General features: G+C 44.2%; 2 protein-coding genes across 5 annotated transcripts in view; both read left to right on the plus strand.

Moving 5' to 3' along the window:
* Positions 1 to 1,634, plus strand: part of evlb (Enah/Vasp-like b) — a 33,448-nt gene extending 31,814 nt beyond the window's left edge. For all 3 annotated transcript variants that reach the window (XM_053843666.1, XM_053843664.1, XM_053843665.1), the window contains exons 10-13: positions 138 to 195; positions 269 to 329; positions 415 to 472; positions 750 to 1,634. In XM_053843666.1, coding sequence (XP_053699641.1) covers positions 138 to 195; positions 269 to 329; positions 415 to 472; positions 750 to 787 — 215 coding nt within the window. In that variant the 3' untranslated portion in view covers positions 788 to 1,634. The remainder of the gene's footprint in view (positions 1 to 137; positions 196 to 268; positions 330 to 414; positions 473 to 749) is intronic.
* Positions 1,635 to 2,257: 623 nt separating this feature from the next.
* yy1b (YY1 transcription factor b) lies at positions 2,258 to 7,796 on the plus strand. Of its 2 annotated transcripts, none has more exons than XM_053887643.1 (5): positions 2,258 to 2,963; positions 4,159 to 4,321; positions 4,521 to 4,581; positions 5,803 to 5,961; positions 6,884 to 7,796. In XM_053887643.1, exons 1-5 carry the CDS (start codon positions 2,405 to 2,407, stop codon positions 7,064 to 7,066), a joined length of 1,125 nt encoding a protein of 374 aa, XP_053743618.1. In that variant the 5' UTR covers positions 2,258 to 2,404; the 3' UTR covers positions 7,067 to 7,796. The 2 variants fall into 2 exon arrangements, with proteins under 2 accessions (XP_053743618.1, XP_053743619.1); XM_053887644.1 differs by having other exon boundaries at positions 2,261 to 2,963; positions 4,171 to 4,321.
* Positions 7,797 to 19,691: the final 11,895 nt, after the last annotated feature.

Consider the following 19,691-nt stretch of genomic DNA (forward strand, 5'->3'; position numbering starts at 1 on the left):
CAAAGGAAAATCAACACTAGCAAAAGGACGAGAAAAGCTGCTAGACCAAGCTCTGGAAAGTCAGCATAATTCTGAACAATGGCTGCACTGTCTAGCCAGTTTTTAATGTTTTTTTTATTATTATTATTGTTTCCTAGATGGCGCTAAAAAAGCTTGGGACAGAGCAAACTCAGCAGACAGGTCGATGGCCTCCAGGTGAGAACCAAAGTGTTTAAATGTGTGTATGAAGGCATCGCGACATGCTGGTCTGTGTCCCCTCCCAACGCAGGGTCCGGCCAGCAGCAGGCTCCAGCGACGCCGACTCGCCTGACATGGACAGAATGAAACAGGTAGCACAAACCGCACAATTGCCGAGAGCTGTAACTACTACGCCAAACTGATGCCATATTCCCGTCTGTGTGTGTGTGACATCAGGAAATCCTGGATGAAGTATTCCGCGAATTGCACAGAGTGAAGGAGGAAATCATTGATGGTATGTTTGCAACACAGACATTTTCAGTCTTGTAAGCTATTGCTGTTCAGGCTTTTGCCCACTAGGCTGCACTGTAGTCGCAAAACTCTGAGCACCGAATACTGTACATCAACCAAAACTGTTTCGGGAAGTCGATTTTTCCCAGTCAGATGATCAGCTCAAAGAACTGTTATTGTTTTAAAAATCGCCTCAAGTGTTTCGACAGCATCTGATCTTAAATGGATCATGAAATGTGGTTTGATTAGGCAACTAAACCTCTTGTTTCTTCACTGTGCAGCCATTAGACACGAATTGAGTCGAGTTAGCACGACATAATCCTGCGGGACCCTCTTCCCCCCCCCGCCTGCCCCACACTTGACCTGAACCACCAATGCCCTGCAGCAGCTGCTGTAGCCCCGAGGAGGAGGATGAAACGGGGAGTCAGGACCGGAGGCCCAAACTGTGACATCCACTCATCGTGTTCTGCTGAGGTTTTGAAGCAACAAGACATGTTGCTGTCACTTCAGACATTTCTGTGTAATGTCTTTTTTTTTTGAGGGAGGTTGTGAGTCAACTGCACTCTCACTAAGACTCCTCTGATTCTCTGTGTCTGACCCTGTTTGTCCTTCAACCCAAAGGAAAGCATAAAAGTACTTCATTTGTTTTGTTATTTTCCACAACCTTGACTAACTCTTTAAAAGATTACTAATATTTATCTCATCCTTTTTTATCATTCTCTAGATCTTCAGTGTACTTTTATGTGAGTTTTAGTAGTCTAGTGCGTACACTGGTGATCACTAGCAAATGATAATAGGATGTTGATTATTATTATTATATTTTATATTGGGGTTTTTTTCAACAGAAAATCATTCCTGTTCATGTTATATTTTCAGCAGTGTGTTGAAAGATTTTTATCCTCTTTGCCGACACACCACGAGTAGCAAAAACACAACCAGCTAAAATCAGAGGGGGGTTAATGTAAATCTGCAATTATGAAGAAAATAAAAAAAATAAATGAAACACATGCGTGTTTGTGATGGTGTTAATAAAATGTTTATTGGCTGCAAAAAAAAATATTGTTCATTTCATTCTACTTTTGTTAAAAAGTGCTTCCTGATTTGACCACAAAGAGTAACGCACTGAGTTTAAAATGCATTCAAATAAAACTGTGAACCAAATCTTACCCAAATGTTTTTGTGTCATGTTTCTCTACTGAAGTTTTGTGTGATCTTTACATGTGAATATGATCACTTTTTTTTATTTCATGAGAAGGATGCCATGTGTGAAGATAGACACTTAGAGACAGAATGAATGAGGATGACAAAACATTACCAACTATTCTGAATAGGAAGAAAAGAGTCGATATATGTTTCTGTCTGACATATAGTTTAAATATTATTTTCAGAATAAATATTACATCATAAAGTCGTAATGATGTAACAGTGACACCTTGAGGGCGTTAACGTGTAGATATTTGTTTCATTCGTCTTAGCGTACTTTACCCAAACTCTCCGTAGTATTTACCTACTATATATATCATTATATTCGAGTTAATTGACAGTATCTTGACCGAATTACTTTTTCATTTTTTTACATGAAAAAAAAACCACGTGATGTAAAGCGCTACTAAATGTGTAGTTGCATTTATTATAAATGTAATTCTGCCACAATGTTAAATGCGTTGTATTAAACAAAATTGTGGAAATATATGAATGAAATAAACAAATAGTTATTGAAACTGGTGATGAAAGGCGAGACCGAAGTCTCGCGATGTTTGATGCCGGAGCGACCTGGGCGACGAGATCTGGCGTGGGACTGAGTGACAGAGTTGTTGGTGAAGAAGAGGGAGAGCAGTGGAGGCTGGAACAGAGCAGGGGGTGTGTGTGTGTTTGTGGGGGCTAAACAAGAGCACAACACGGCGTGAATGAGAGAGGCAAGCTGGCGGAATTCAACATGGCATCCGGAGATACGCTGTACATTGAGACAGACGGCTCGGAGATGCCGGCCGAGATCGTGGAGCTTCACGAAATAGAAGTGGAAACCATCCCGGTGGAGACGATAGAGACCACGGTGGTCGGCGGGGACGACGACGATGAAGATGACGACGAAGACGGGCAGCCCATGATTGCGCTTCAGCCTTTGGTTACGGACGACCCCAGCTCGATTCACCACCACCACCAGGAGGTGATACTTGTCCAGACCCGGGAGGAGGTAGTCGGCGGGGATGACTCGGACCTGCACACGGACGGCGGTGGCGGGGAGTTCGAGGACCAGATCCTCATCCCGGTACCGGCTCCCGGTGTGGAGGACGAATACATTGAACAGACTTTAGTGACTGTGGCCGGGAAGAGCTCTATGGGTCGGATGAAGCGAGCCGGCGGCTCCGGGGGGAAGAAAGCGGGTAAAAAGAGCTATTTAAGCGGCGCCGAGGCCGGTGGAAGGAAATGGGAACAGAAGCAGGTGCAAATAAAGACTCTCGAAGGGGAATTTTCGGTCACTATGTGGGCGTCGGGTGAGTAACGTTAGCCCGGTTGGATCTGTCTGTTACAGCCGTTGTGCATGAGGCCTCGTTGCCTGGGCGTTGTCCTGCTGCACCAGACTAGTTCCTGGAATGTACCGTTGCAATACGGTGTAAAGAGATGCGTTTTTTTTCGTGATTTTACTCAAAAAACCACTCGGAATCTTAAGGAAATGTTTTTGTTTTGAAGGGAGGCCATGTTTTAGTTGGGCGCCGCCATATTCCCCGAGTCTAGCAAGTATGGCGGCGGCCCCGAAAAAATGGCGATAGTCGCGGCCGGCCAGACATGGCGGCGGTGCTTAGCGAGACAGACACAGGCCGCGGAAATGTGACGCTCAGAGCTACGCTAGAGCTGTGTTTTCGAACTCGGAAATACAAATTCTGGCATATTTTAGTCTGATGGAGAGTCGTTTTATCGCTTATGAGTCAGTAAAGCGACAATAATGAACAGAGTAAGCTGCGGGTGACACATTGACAGTGTTCAACCAGTCGGGGCGCTTGAGTGAACTTGCTGTCACTGTCACGATACACACGTTGTTGCATGTGCAACATATGTAGTCGTCATACGCAGCGTTGATCCACACGTAATCGTAAAATCCTACTATAGATGCTGTAGAAGCATTTGTTTTTTTGACAGTTTGCTTCCTGTTAAATTTAATCTAACAATTTTAGATAGTATAAACTACCCTCGGTTGGTTAATATTTAGGTTTTTTTTTCTGTCCAGAACCTGAAATTTGAACTTAACATTAGATTTTAGATTCTATTTTACCTTGATCTCTTCAGAATACCTAAAGCAGTCGGTCTGTGTTCGACCCTTAGACACTTAGGAGTATACACACAGTACCATAGTTCATGTTTGCTCGAGCCGTTGTGAAACAGGCTTGGAGCATCAGAATGAGTTTGCCGAGCCATTTCAATTTGTCTAGCAAACATCATCTGCCTTAAATCGTGAACACGAATTTGATCCCTTGTTTGTCCCCCTTAAAAAAGAGCTAGACATTAGTGATCATTTCGAGGTGATTTTTTAAATTTGAGTGGACCAAATCGTCTTCATAGTGATAACGTGTATTTTTTTTAATATATATTGAGGACCAGATCTTGTGCTACAATTGTGTAAATTCGAGCACCTGTAGTTCTAAAAGGACCCATCAGTTTGTTATCGGTTCAGTTCTGTAATGTATTTCCTAGATAACTCTAAAGACATCGACCATGAGTCTGTGGTGGAGGAGCAGATCGTCGGGGAGAATTCTCCACCGGACTACTCCGAGTACATGACGGGAAAGAAGCTGCCCCCTGGTGGAATCCCGGGAATCGACCTCTCAGACCCAAAACAGCTGGCTGAGTTCGCCAGGTGAGGAGTATCCCGGTGCACAACTGCCTTTTTTGACATGATCCGTCATCTTTTTTTTTCCAGAAAAAAACCCACACTCAGTAGTGAGCTTATTATATTCAATTTATCATGAGATGATTCATCCATCGCCTGTAGCATTTTGGCATGAGAAGAAAAAAAGAACTTTCATTCATTTCTTTCATTTCTTTTTTCAAACCAGAATGAAACCCAGGAAAGTCAAAGAGGATGATGCTCCACGGACGATAGCGTGCCCTCATAAAGTGAGTGTTCCAAGACACATTCCTCAACACGAGAGCGTTTGATTCTGTTAACTCGGGGCCAAAAACATAATGATGGGAAGTCGCTTTAAGGAACTAGTTCACGCCAGGTTTTTGTCCATCATTGGGGCGATATTTTCTACTTCTCCCTGCAACTTCTGTAGCTCCGCCCTGGACGGTAATTGGCAGGTCCATGATAACTAGCAGTTAAAAGATTTGAGGTTGATGGAGTGTTTTGTGAGAATAAACGTACTCCACTGATATAATTTAAGAGCCTTTAAACATGCATCTGGCTCGAGTGGGTGGCGACTGCTTTGTGAAAAAGCATGATTATCAGTCTTGCTGGAAATAATGGCCTTTCTATTCTGCATTTATTATTTATTGGGCCCTGCTGACTGTCTTGAAAACATGTTCCCACCAAATCTGTTCTTCCACCTGGGATACCGCCGTCGACTGAAGCGTGCCTAATGAAAGAGTGCGGCTGTTCTCGCCTTCATTTCTGAATGAATATATGCAGGATAAACATGAACCTCAAGTTCCCGTATTTGTTGTAAATAATTGGCCTAAAATTGCAGTGGGCTCGGAGCGGGGAGATTTTAATTCTCTTTGTCGGCTGCCTTGATTTGAATTTTCAAGAAGTGGTGGGAAAAAAATCCCCCTCTAAAGTGAACCCAAAACGGTTTATTTTTAGTGGTCATGTGTTGCAGCTGTAGCTTCCCGCTGATGTTACGCCATCGGTCTATTAATTATTCTCTTTAAAACCACAAAGCAGCCAAATTGAAACTGTTTTCAAGTACTGGATTCTTCATCAAAGCCTTTCTATACTCATGATGCTTAGTGGCTACAACGATAGAATGCTGGTGCTTTTTATTTCTGACATTGGACCGAAATTGAAGGCACTTGCGAAGGGGTCCGTTTCACGTGGTCGTCCTTTTTCTTTCTGTTTTCATCGTGTTTTTGGCTTCAATGAATTTTCTGGCGCTTTTGAAGTGAAGCGCCCCCTGCTGGCTGGTTGTCAGGTCACAGAATTGCTAGTTGACAGGTCGTGTGATGCTTAAAGTGCTTGGTGCATTGTTTAAAATGAAGTATGAGACCGTGATCCGTTTGCCTTGAGCTGATGTGGAGGAGTGATGCCAGGGTCAAATATACCTGCCTCCTGCTGCTCTTTGATACATGTGTGCTTGCTTGTTGGAACAACAGCCTCATCTGTTTCTTTGTCCTCAGGGCTGCACAAAGATGTTCAGGGATAACTCAGCCATGAGGAAGCATCTCCACACTCACGGGCCGCGTGTGCACGTCTGCGCAGAGTGCGGCAAGGCCTTCGTGGAGAGCTCGAAACTCAAACGTCATCAACTTGTTCACACAGGAGAAAAACCCTTCCAGGTTCGTGTCTAGAATAATAATGCGCCTCGAGCAGAGTAGCTGATGAAAAAGTACTTGTTTGAAGGAAGTTTCTTCCTGGTGGTTTATCACTTAAATAAATAAATCATTGTCATGCTGCTGGTGCTCCTAGGGTGCGAGAGAATGCAGATCTATTTCTGCCTCAGTTTCCACTGTGTTCCAGTAGACCATTATTTTTAAACCCAACATTATTGACTCTGTAGCAGACAATGTTTCGGCAGCTTGTTCTCGCACCGATGGAATGTGAGAATTTAACTTGACATGCCTGATTAGAGGACATGTTGTTCCTTTGATCATAATAAAAGGATTACCTTTCTGTACCTCAAGCAGTTTGGCACTTAGGAAGTGCTTGATTTCGTCAGGCAATGTTACCCCAAATAAGCGGCCTCCTTGTCCCTGACGTGGTGAAAGATACATGTCTTGTGTGTGATCCCAGATCCTGTTTATTGAAGTCAGTTTCCCCACACTGTTGCATCTTTTTTAACACTAATGGTTGGAGAAACAATTCAACTCCTTCTCTGATGAAAGAGATTTAACGCTCCAGTGAAAGTTATGCTTTGACAAGTTGACGGGTTGATGAGGTTTCATGACACAGTGTTGAAGAGTCGATGAGGTTTCATGAAAGTGACCTGATTTTCAGTGGCCACCAGATGGCACTGTCTGCTGTGAAGTGTGACTCAATATGACCTCACATCATTTCTAAACCAAGAGCGCCATCTTGTGGCATCTGAAAATTACGACACAGTTTCATGATACGTCAGCTACCTATCATTAGCATTTGCATCAGCTGCGATGTAAAGTTGAACCTGAAATCCCATCAGTAAAATGCCTTTGAAGTTGTCACTGTCTGCTAGTTCCGTTGATCCTGTGGTTCATAACTCAGTGCTCCCCCCGCTCTTCACAGTGCACCTTCGAAGGCTGCGGTAAAAGGTTTTCTCTGGACTTCAACCTGCGCACGCACGTGCGGATCCACACTGGAGACCGACCCTATGTCTGCCCGTTTGACGGCTGCAATAAGAAATTCGCTCAGTCAACCAACCTCAAGTCTCATATTCTCACACACGCCAAAGCCAAAAACAACCAATGAGAAGCACCAGCCTCAAGACACACCAAGAAGGAAAAAAAAACAAACTTTGGAAAGACTTATTTTGATTTCTTATAATAATCAGATCGATGAAGACTTTAAAAACACTGCGAATCAGCTTGTTTGCCTGCGTCCCCTTTATTTTGCTGTCGTTTTTGGAAGAGGATCGACTTCGCCGGCGCCGACTCGTGTCCCTGCAGCTGCCGACAGACGGATGAACACCAGAGACTTATTTTTACCAGAGTGAGCAGAGAAGCAGCAGTCTATTAGTATTTTATTTTGTGGCATAGATTTTATTTTTCCTCAAGTGTGCATATTGTACACTTGCCTCTGGGTAACATTGTGAGTTTATTTTTCCCCATCAAACCTACCTACGATAGCAAAGGCTCCAGCCTTGTGTGACATGTTTGTTTCACATGCCGTGGTTAAAAACGGCTGTATGTTTGCATTTCCACTCTTGGTTGTATTTTTCTCTAACCTCACAATAACCTTGTATACTTGTATCGTATGGCTGTAATGAAACTTGTAGACATAGCGGTGTGATTTACAGTGTTAACCAGTTAAACCCTTAGTTCTGAGTTGCTCTTTACTTTAAACTGTTGTTACACAATAAAAATGAGTGACATCCAGTTGCTTTGCTTGTCTAGGCAAGCGTTGAGTTAAATGATGTTCACACCCGTGTATCTCAACTGCCCACAATAAAATTGCTCATTCCAACCCTGTAGATTTATAACGCGTCTTTTCTACGGTTTTATTTTTCCTGCTGCACACAATTGAAGGGTTAGAGCATCAACACTGATATTTTCCTTGTAGTTTAATATTGTGAAATTTACCACTGTAGTTTTTTTCTATTGGTCCCTGATGTCTCGACCACAGCAATGTTTTCAAGAAGTTATTACCAGATAAAAGTGCTAAATGTTGACGTGTTCACATCTATTAAGGCATTCAATTTGGTTATTTTTCTTCATTTATTTTCTTCATTTATTATAGTTATTCTATAGAGGAGCGATAAATGGCGTTATCAAACATGATGTATTTTACATGAGACCTTTCTTCACTTCCTTAGCTCAGTAACTACAGTTATTTAAGCCAAACTAAGGCGTTACACAGACAGAAACCTTCAGCTGTTAAGAAATATTGGCTCCCTTTTTGTTTGTCAGTGAAAAACACACTTTTCTCTGGGACACTCTGCAAGTCTACTGAGCAGTCTGGGGTGTCATACATTTTTAACTCGGGATAACAGACTTACAAGAAGCTGCATCAGCTTCTTGGATGTCCTGTCTTCATTTGTTACAACGTCATTCTCAGCTTACCCAGTGAAGCTACCTACTCCACTCTTAACTGGAGGTATTTTCCTTTGTGTTATTCTTCTGTGCATCAATACGTGCATCACTTAACATTTTAATATAAGCTAGAGCTGGAAATACACCAGGAATGAGCATGTTCAGTTGAGAAACTACGTGCTATTAAGCAAATAAATAATTGCAAATATTGTATACTTCATTTGTTATCTGACCAATGTGTGGCTTATTATCATTGATATTATATTATTATTATTTGTTGTTGTTGCCAATTCAAGTTGAATCAGAACTAACTACTTGTTTGTCAAATATCTGTTAGGTAGGAATTTTGTGATTCATATATTGATATATATATTTTTTTAAATATGGAATATTTGCGCTGAAGATAACGTGTCCTCAATTTCATCCACTAGATGCCACTCTTTATTCAGAGGAGCCACCACCAAGGCTTCACCCTCAACGCCACCAGACTTGCTCATCGGTGAAAAGGTCAGGTCCTGAAAAAAAACAGCGCTCCAGTCGACGACAAAATAATGACAGGAAATCATATCCACAAATCGGAATGATTGGCAAAACAAATATATATATATAAACCATTAAAGTTATAGCGGATAAAGTGATGATAAAATCAAAATCACAATTGCTAAACAAATATACATTGGATAAGTTCAATATAGAAATATATTCTGGTTTCTTTGAAAAATGCATTCCACAGAGGTGGTTGAAAAGAAAACATTTGACATTCATGGATGATTTCACTCCTGTAGCTTGATCTGAAATCCTGTCTGTCCAGCACAAGACCTTGAAAGACTCGATGCTTTTGCAATGTTTGCATCAACTCCTTCGCGGGAGCTCAGTGAATTCCATTCTAAGTGAAGTCCATTCAGGTGACAGCAGGATCGCCTGCTCATTTTGATCAGCTACCCACTGAGTTTCCTTCCTTCTGAGATACATGACATAGAGAAAGATTATAGCAGATGAATCTATCACCTAACTAAATGTTACATGGCACTTAGAAGCTAATAAAAACTGTGTTTGTGTTGACCAAGTTCTGGATGTAAACCAGGTGGGTGAGGTGTCCTGCCGACCCAGGTTAGGGAGCTCTCAGTGGTGCTGATCCACAGCTGCACCCCACAGCAGACACAGAGCTGTTACGTGACCTGAGTGGTCTTCAAAGTCCTTACAAGCTCCTGTGTTCAGAGAAAGCAAAATAAAAGGCAGTCCGCTCCGGAATCAAATAGATTTCCATCCTTCTTGATATCTTTCTTTTTCAGTCGTGCTGCTTAAAATTCAACACAAGTTCATGTTTTCTTCTACCTGAGACCAACTCTGACTGGTGTGTGTGTGTGTGTGTGAGAAGGAGTGACAGATCTATATGGCTTTATTAGAGAGTGCCGGGGAAACCAGAGGCTGGTGCAGGCGTGATTTCACTCGGGGCTCTGTGTTTTTCTTCTGAGGGAGTATATATTAACAGGATTGGTTGTTTGCTTGACAAAGGCAGGGAGAGTGAATGCACTACTTGTTATGCAGCTGAAGTCTGTCAAGCCTCCAACACCTGCTCTCTTTCAGATGCTTATTTCATTACGGCTTCCCTCTCTCAGGAGTCGACGCACTTGTGGTGTTTTTCTATTCTGATTGAATCCTGGGCTCCGTGTTTACCTGCATTCCTGTTGTCTCCTTGATGCTTCCCTGCCTGCCTTGGTCAAGTCAGGGGTTATTCGGTGCCGACTCTGCTCGCGCCAACTATTTCTCAGTTCTGGTTTGCTTTCATTAGTTGGTGTCACACTTGCTCCGGCAGCAGGATAACAAGGCATTATCAGACTCAGGCAGTCTGGGAGACAGAGACGTGCTACTCTTAAATCTGAAGATAGACTTCTGTAAAAGTGCTGCTCCGGCGTCACCTCCACCACTTTTATGGACTGAGTTTCTAGGCGCAGCCAGGGGATCCGGTTCAGGAACCACAGAATTTCACCTCTGCTATTTGCGGACGATGATGTTCTGCTGGCCTCATCGGACCGGGACCTTCAGCATGCACTGGGGCGGTTTGCAGCCGAGTGTGAAGCGGCCGGGATGAGGATCAGCACCTCCAAGTCTGAGGCCATGGTGCTCGACTAATAAGGTGGTTTGCTCTCTCCGGGTCGGTGGAGAGTTCTTGCCCCAAGTGGTGGAATTTAAGTATCTTGGGGTCTTGTTCTCGAGTGAAGGAGAAGGGGAGCGTGAGATTGATAGACGGGTTGGTGCAGCGGCAGCAGTGATGCGGTCGCTGTATCGGACCGTCGTGGTGAAGAGGGAGCTGAGTCACAAGACGAAGCTCTCGATTTACCGATCGATCTACGTTCCCACCCTCACCTATGGTCACCAGCTTTGGGTCATGACCGAAAGGATGAGATCGCGGATAGAAGCGGCTGAGATGAGTTTCCTCCGCAGGGTGGCTGGGCGCACCCTTAGAGACAGGGTGAGGAGTTCGGTCATCCGGGAGGAGCTCGAGGTGCAGCCGCTGCTCCTCCACATGGAGAGGAACCAGCTGAGGTGGCTCGGGCATCTGATCCGGATGCCCCCTGGACGCCTCCCTGGGGAGGTGTTCCAGGCATGTCCTACCGGGAGGAGACCCCGGGGAAGACCCAGGACTCGCTGGAGAGACTATGTCTCCGGTCTGGACTGGGAACGAGCTGGAGGAGGTTTGTGCGGATCGGGAAGTTTGGGCTTCCTTGCTCCGAATGCTGCCTCCGCAACCCGACCCCGGATAAGTGGCAGAAGAAGGTGAAGGTGAAGGTGAGGCATCACCTCTGCGCACAGATTTCATCTAGCTTCATGAGAGCGACTGAGTTATGGCTGCTTCAATCATGGGGGCGGAAAGTAACATGACATCTCACCAGTTTTCTGCGGACGGACACAAAGCTTAGTCAACATGCAGAAAAGAGACTGGAAGAGCGGAGAACATTTTTACTTTAGCTCTTTGTGTTTTATTTCCAAATTGGGTTTGTGATGAATTGTACAATGTCGCTCTTGAAGGAGCCAGATGAAACAATTCTAATTATTTCTGCCTCTTATCGACGCCTTTTCTCCCCCGAAAAGATGATTCTTAATTATAGTTCAATTGGTTTCTTCATATATTTAGTTACTGACGTTTATTCGCGCGGCTCTTTCTGATCTTTGAAGTCACTCCAGACCAGGCTCCGAGTGTCTATATCAATTATTTTTTTTCACATTTTGTTGATATGACCACACTTGGGTTGGTGAGGCTTCATGAAACACTGTCCTCATTTTCAGAGCTCGGTAGGTGGCGCTCTTGGTTTCATCATGATGTGAGGTTTCATTGCAATGGTTGTAGAAAGCCAGAGTTTTTTGGAGAAGAGAGTGCCTTCTAGTGGACTCCGATAATGAGGACACAGTTTCATGAAGCCTCATATGTAATGAAAAGTAGATGAGGCTTCATGACACAGTGTCCTGGTTTTCAGAGGCCACCAGATGGCACTGTCTGCTGTAAAATGTTTGGACTTGAACAACTGCATCATTTCTTTACCAAGAGCGCCATCTAGTGGCCTCTGAAAACCAGGACACTGTTTCACCAACTCTGCAGTACTGTTTCATGATACCTCATCTGCCCATCACTAGTTTGAACAATTCCTAGTCATTCTCTGTTTATGTCTCTGCACATTACTGACTTTACTGTGTTTTTCGTTCAGAAGCGTATCAAAATAGAAATGAAGCAACTTGTAAATTCAATTGACTTGAATCTGTTGTTTATATTTCATCAGAAAGGGGGTTGAAATGCCAAATATATTATGTCACAAATTATCCAGTTGTGTAAAGCACCTTGTAAAATGTGTTAAATAATTTACATAAGTTATTTAAATATTTCATTTACTTTATTTGCTCATCTGGCTCCAACTCTGTAGTTTGTATTGATGTGTTTATTTATTTCTATAATATTTTGCATAAACTACTCAAGAACAAATTGTACACACAGGGGTGCGATGAAACTAAGCGTGATACATTACCACATAGCCACTCTTGCTGTCCAGGAGTCTGTGTTTTTTCACCAAAGTGTGGGTCAAACTCAACTAATATTTACTGAACAGTCCGCTGAATGGCAAGCGTTGCGAGTTGCCACACGCCTTTTAAGAGTTTTTTTGTTTTTAAAACCCAGAGAAACATGGTGCAGTGTTGAAGTTTTTGTCCGCTTTTTTCAGGTTTGAGGTTTAACCAGAGCAGTACTTTGTCCCTCATCTTGGTCCCCCTCCTCAGAGACTGTAAACCAATGGGATGAGACAGAGAGAGAGGCATGTTGTGTACAAAGCCTGGCAGTTCAACATTGCTTTTTGCACAGCCCCATTAGGGAATAAGCTGCAGAAAATGGATGGAGGGATGAACCTGTGTTCACCTCACCGGCCAACCCAGGGTCATTCAGTTGAAAGGACATGTTGCGTTGCAGTGCGCTGAAGTTCTTGTCGGTTGCTGTTGCTTCCAGAAGAGACAGAAGTGGAGCCACTTACTCCTCCAGTTGAAGTTGTTGTGGCATCTCTTATCAGATGTCGTATAGTTACTCATGAGGCAAACCCCAGAGCCGTTTAGATCCCTTGGAAACCGGTCCACTCCATCTGTCAAACTCATAAAGGAACAAGAACAAGGGAATACCTGCTCAATCGCTGCTGAAGTGAAGTAGGTTTCTTCATGACTCTCTTTGATATTACGTTTAATTTAGCGGTTCAGATGCTGCTCTGTCCATTAAATCCTCCCAGACTTAGACAAACCCACAAGTCCTCCCCGCCCACTGTTGCATATGCTGAATACCTGTCAGTATCTATTACAATTTCTCTTCTAACCGCTTCATGCCACGGCCAATTTGCTGCCAAACCATGCAGAACCGAACAAGTCACTTCACTTCAGCAGGTCACATCTTGCCGGCCTAAATGGCTTTTCAGACCAATTTAAACCTTTAAATCTACCTTTGTTTTGCAGTGGGCACAGCAAGGGATGCTATTTCCATGCAGAAAATATGTTGCCAAGGTAACAGAGGCGAGAGTGTGAGGAAGCGAGCGATCGTCTCTGAATACCAGGGCTGCTGCTGCAGACGTGGAACACAACGCTCCACCCTGTCAGCATCGCCTCAGCAGAATTTTAACCCGTGTACGAGACACGTTCTACATCCGCTGGCTGTGTGTGAATAGCATAAACGTCAAGTCTTAACCATCTGTATTTGTGAGCATCATAATGTAGACGGCTCCAGGTTATCATCCATCTGTAAATACCTGATGCCCCAACCCCACCCCCACCTGCTTTTGCTCTTTATCTCCCCACCGTCTGTCTGCACCTTTCCTCTCTCCGCATCTTGTCAAGCTCCTGCTGCCTTTTCCTGCAAGACGAATGAAGCCGGGGGCCATCAGTGCAGGTTCTGCGCCTCTAATACAGTGAAATTCACTTAGCCAGAATGCAATAATAGAAAGTTTGACATTACTAAACAGCGCAGTGCACAGTAAGCTGCCACTAATCACCATCTGTTTCACTGATAAATGAATCCTCTGAGTCGATTACTATTATGTAACCCACTTCAGCGCGGTGCAGAGCTTTGACTAAACCCTTGGACTTGAAACCATTTTGGAAGTATTAAGGCAGAAATAGCTATTTTAAGTATTACCGTCGACATCTGACAGAAGCACTTTTAATATGAGGCTCCAGTCCATCGTTCAGGGGAAAGAATTCCCCTACCAAACAAAGAAACTCTTCATTCTTTCAAATAGGAATTATTCATTCTGACATTGCCATCATGTCTTTATTCCACTCCTCCGTCTGTCTGCTCTGGTTTCCTGACGCCCCGTCGTCGCAGATAATGTATGAATTAACAATAAATCTAACTTAACGGAGCATTGACAAAAAGAGAATTCTTGCCTTGTGATAAAAAATATCATTTTCCTGGAGCTAAATAGGAGTTTCACAGCCTCATAAATCCAACACTGATCTAAACAGCTGCTTTCAAGAACTTCTTAAAATGCTTCTGTCGACTCCGCTAACTATATGTTCTTGGGGAAACAGGTTACCGATAGACTTGGTGGCCACACTTTAGATTAGGGAACATTTATTGCCCTAAATAAACAACTTATTCATATGCGTATTTGCTGCATATTAGCCAGTTTTTCACAACTGTAAACAGTTGATCAGTGTCTTGTTAACACTGACTAGATTCTGGAATAGTCAACAAAAGTTCACTGTAAACAGCACCATAACTGCCAAGTATTAACTTTAAATAACATAGTAATTACTTTATAAATAATTAATATGTATTCCTCAAAGTCTTGGTAAACTGGTTGTCAGAAATAAACTTGGTCCAGAAAAGATTTGGGTGGTTTCCACCTTAACCTATCTTGTGCATCCACTGTAGTCAAACCTTATAGCGTCTTCCAAGAAAACAGTTGGTAAAATGGATTTCCTCATGCTTTTGAATGTGGCAGAAGGAGCCAGAGATTTGACCCAGTGGCTACTGCTCCATGCAGAATGTAGTAATTTAACATAGTAACACCTCTCTTGATGAAGTTCTGGCCCAGCTAAAAGAGGAACGTTCACCTCCTCACACAGTCATCTTTCAGGCAATAACATCTAGTTCTCTCTCTCTGTGGCCCCATGTACTTGAGTTTCCCTGTCTCGGGGGTACCTCCCAAAATTATTTGTTCATTCCTGTGGCTCCCTCGTACTCAAACTAAAATCACCATTCTACCTCTGACACCATTTGTCTCATGGAGTGACCAACACTGGTCAAATCATGGTATTGTGCGCTCTAGTTTTCAAACAATGCAGCAGGCTTTTGCTTCTTGGTTGCCCATGGTTTATATTTTCACTTAAACTTTTCAGTTTCTTCTTCTCAATTTACTGTCTATTTTCCAACGCACGCCTTCTTTTGATGGATATTTTCTTTCAGTTCCAAGGTGGTTAGGTTTGTCTGAGAAGTTGGGGACAGATGTGAATAATTTTTTAGGACTGTGTTGGGGGTAGACTGAGGCTGCTTGGCAGAGGTTTGATCTCTCTGAATACTTTTCAAGTTTGAAGATATTTCAGGAGGCTGTAGTGCAGACGCTTCAAACACAATGAAGTTGGCTTGAACAATGAGGCCCACAAGGTTTTTTCTGAGGACAACCAAAGCCTCCCACCAGGACACCTCACCTCTCCAGATACTAGACATTTCAAATGGCACTGTTTTCTGACCAAAACCTATGTTTTTGGAATCAGAGGAGCTGATCCTCATCCAAGCCGGTGCACACCACTTTTTATGTGTCTCTCATAATTTCCCTTACATGTATCTTATTGTTCTTGCTTTGTTTCCGTGGCAGCTCTCATCACGTTGTAGCGTCTCTGGATCACTGAAGATGAGATGAGCACTCTTCAAGAGACCAACATTAAAAGATCACTTTTCCATGGTTCCTTTTTTTCCCCCATTCATTAAGCTGTAGCTGTCGACCTCCTTCCATGATGGGAGGCGATGGCAAACTTTGATCTGCTGAAGAAAGCCATTTTTCGGTCATTGGTTTGGGATTTGAATGCAGATGTCCACATGCATGAGTCCGTAGGTGTTGAGGGATTTTATCAAGCCGCTGGTTGTACATTGCAGACGTGGTCACCGTCAGATCAAAAGCGTTTGTTTAAAAGCAGCTCGGTATACTGCGTCTGCTTTGTGTGCCCCGTCGGCTGCAGATGATGACAACTGATCAAACGACCGTGGCAAGGCTGACACACTCGCTTGTTCTGTACGTATCCCCACGCGGCTTTGCTTCATACTCCCAGTTAGAGGAAAACCCATGGTAAGTATGACACAATGATTCGATATCTCAACACACACACCCTGATGGGATCATTCTCTGCTGCGGATGTGATGAGCACTCGGTGGCTACTGTGTCTGGCTGTGAAAAATGAAAAACATTCTGAAACATACTCGACGTCTCAGTGATGAATGAGTAAAATAATGTGGCCCGCAACCTCCAGACAGCCTAAGACCCTCCATTACCAGCGGCCCGAAGTGATAACAAGATTAGCATAAGCACTTTTTAGAAAGTCACTGTGAATGGGATCCTTAAAGAGGCTTAAACTGCCCCCCTCCTTCACCCACCGCTGAAAGATAGCTGGGGCTTCCACATCTGTTTTGTTGCTTCTTTCTTTTTCGCTACTGCTAAATCAATGAGATCCATCATTGGGGACGGCGGGGAGAGACAGCCAGCAAATCACTTGAATAAGCGATAGGAGCTATCAGGCAAATGGGCAGAAAATGATTCCTAATGGTGCCTGGTATGTCTGGTGTAAACTGCAGCCAGGCTTCTTGTCGTCCATCACCCTGGAGCATGTGTAACCGAAGCAGGATTGGCTGCAGGAGAGGAGCGGGAGCATCTGTTTGTTGAATGTGGGAGCCCCGCAGGGGTGCTCATGATAATCTGGGGTTCACGTCAAACAAAATCTGGTGTTGTTGCTCTATCACTTGGTAAGTCTGTGCGGAAAAGCGGAAGTCACTCAGTCAGCACACCCTGTGTGTGACCTTCAGTCGTCGCCTCCACGTTCTCCTCTCAGTGGAATCTCACACATACGCTGCCAGTTTCCTCGCTTGCTGCTTTGTCAAAGTCTTTGTGTTAATGTTTGTCGACTGAAACGCTGAGGTTATGAAAAATGAATGGTGTTGTCTGTGGCGACTGAGCTGGCAGTGATCGAGAAGTCTTTACATTTACAGCGACACTTGGAGAGACTAGTGAGCTGCTTCGTGTTTTAGTCACCACTGTTTAGTTGTGACGCAGTATGTTGTCTTTTTTGTTTCAATTTTCTCATCCTTAGATATACCGTAATTTCCGGACGATAGAGCGCACCGGAATATTAGCCGAACCCACTAAATTTAAGAAGGAAAATAGATCTTTATACATAAGGTGCAACGGCCTATAAGCCGCAGGCTCAGTGGTGCTGTCTGCGCTGTGACAGGTCATTGGTGCAACAGCTTAAAAACGCTTTTCAAAACTAGTTTTGAAAACGGGGTTCAGCAGCAAGTGTGAGAAAATAGCGGAAACAAACTGTGTAATACGGAGCGTCTTGATTTATCCACGCTGCTCTCACAATAGACAAGGTGCAGCTCTCCAGCCGGGATCAAGTCAGCGGCCAAAACCCGACTCACTTGTGTTCACGTTGGAGTTTTGAGCCCAACGCGCTTTGTCTCTAGACAGCGTCTCCCATATTTTATTCACATAACAGCCCTGAAAATGCACTGTTTTCGCTCGCGTGCCCAAAGTTCCAACACCACCGCCGGTCTCAGCGGCTGCTTCTGGATTCCAAAAACAGTAGCGACTTTTTTTGTGGAAGGTGCTCAACACAGAGAGAGTGAGTGGCCCTCCTGACTCCTGAATTTCCGTTTTCTTTCGTGCAATTTAGTCCATGACCCTCAGTAAATCTGTGACCAAATGCCTTACTTACAGTCAGTAGATTTATGCCTTGTTCATGATCACATTTCTGGATGGATTTCACCACTCCTAATAGCTTTGACCACAAGTCTCTGAAACTCAAAAACTGCTGAGTGTTATCTGCTTTGATGCATCAGTCATCCTGTAAGTGATTAGACCCAAACACTTGGCGCTGAGTAAATGCTGGTCTTTAGATTTGACTATTCAATAACCTTCCCTCCTGCCCACGACGCTGCATTCCCAGAAAAGTCATCACATTTACTATTAATGAGCAGTGACGTCTATCCTGGACCCATTTACTCCTCTAAATAATGCATATTCTTTTGAATCGCTTGTGCATATTTTACACTATACCACCTCCTCTTCTGGTGTGAATCCCACCTCCTGAAAGGGGTATCACTGGTACTCCGTATCAGGCCCGGGGCCCTGTCTTCATGGACTCCAAGGGAGAATACTCCCAGTGATACAATGGTCTTTTGTGATAGACGGACTTGGACTGCCTGCTGCTGGGAGATAATGAAACATGCAGAGCAAAAGGTGCAGACACTTGTTGAAGGAGCTCAGCCAGTAAGATAGATTTCCTATTACTCCTCTCTGACCTGATCCAAAAATGAGCGTTGAAATGTGCCACCTAAGACTGACACTTCACCGTCACTAGAAGCTGGCGACAGCGGCATCAGAGTTGGTTGGTTTAAGTTCTTCATAAAGGGACTCATCCTGTCAGAAGCAACTGGAACTCACACAAAGAAATGAAAAGCCCATTAGCAGTGACAGCGGGAAATTAATTTCATCGGTGGAACCATCCAAAGTGGAAAGAAGGTGGTGGTGGTGGTGGTGGTGGTGGGGGGGTGTTAATCAAAACGTCTCTGCCGATCACTCTGACCCGGTGGCTTTTGAGCGGCGTATCAAATCAGCGCTGGCTGAGCGGAGATCGGCCGGCCTGTTTGTCGAAGGCGGGTCAGGCGAGTCATCAGGAAGATTGGCAGGTTCATTTTGCAAGTGGGCCAAGCAGCTGGAGGTTGGCGCTGGGAGGTTTGTGCGGTGAGACTCCCGCAGTCGAGTAAGGTGAGTCACGGAGATCCAAGGCAGAAGACTGGAGAGAGGAGGAGGAGGAGGAGGACGGCTGCAAGAGGAACCATAGACAAGGAATGGGAAATAAATGATAAGGTTTTTTTCGACACGGTTGTGAAGGAGTATGTGGTTCAGATCCAGCCTGGGGTCTCACTCATCTCTTCTTGTTGCCAGACCTCCAGCTGAGGTCTATCACCCTCAATCACTCCATTCCTGCCCCCTGCGCCTCCTCCTCTTGCCCTTGCCCATTCTGTTAAGATGCAGTGAATACTGAGGAGCCACAGGCTGCATGCCTGGCGTACAAAAGATGCTCTTTTCTCTGTCTCCCTCGCTCCTTCTTTACTATCTCCACGCCGTCTAGCTTTCTCACCTGCACCTCTCTGCTCCGTCATTTCTCTTACTCCCACCCTTCTCACTGTATTTCACAAATCCTCTCATCCACTGCCTGCTGCTTTGCCCTCCTCTTACCCCTCCTCCTTCTATACCCCCAAAAGCATCTATTATTAATGCACACCTCTGGCTGTTGCCAAAGACTCCACCAAGGTTCAGACTGGGCTCCTCAGCATTTTAATCACCCATAATGAGCCAGAAACTAGGACTAAAAGTGCTTGAATCCAGCTTGTTTAGGTGACAGCCATTCATTTCGTCGAGTGTGTGCAGCCCTTTAATAAGAGTGTGTTTCGGCCCAGCGTGCTGCAGCCCCTGAGATTTCATGCTGGGAGGAAGTGTATGTAAGAATCAATCCAGATCTATCAGAGCACCGAAATACACCGTGAATCACGGCTCCTATTGCAGCAGATAATGCATATCATGTCAGAACTGGTATCCGATCTGTTA

The sequence above is a fragment of the Synchiropus splendidus genome, chromosome 15, assembly GCF_027744825.2.
Source record: "Synchiropus splendidus isolate RoL2022-P1 chromosome 15, RoL_Sspl_1.0, whole genome shotgun sequence".
Lineage (NCBI taxonomy): Eukaryota > Metazoa > Chordata > Actinopteri > Syngnathiformes > Callionymidae > Synchiropus > Synchiropus splendidus.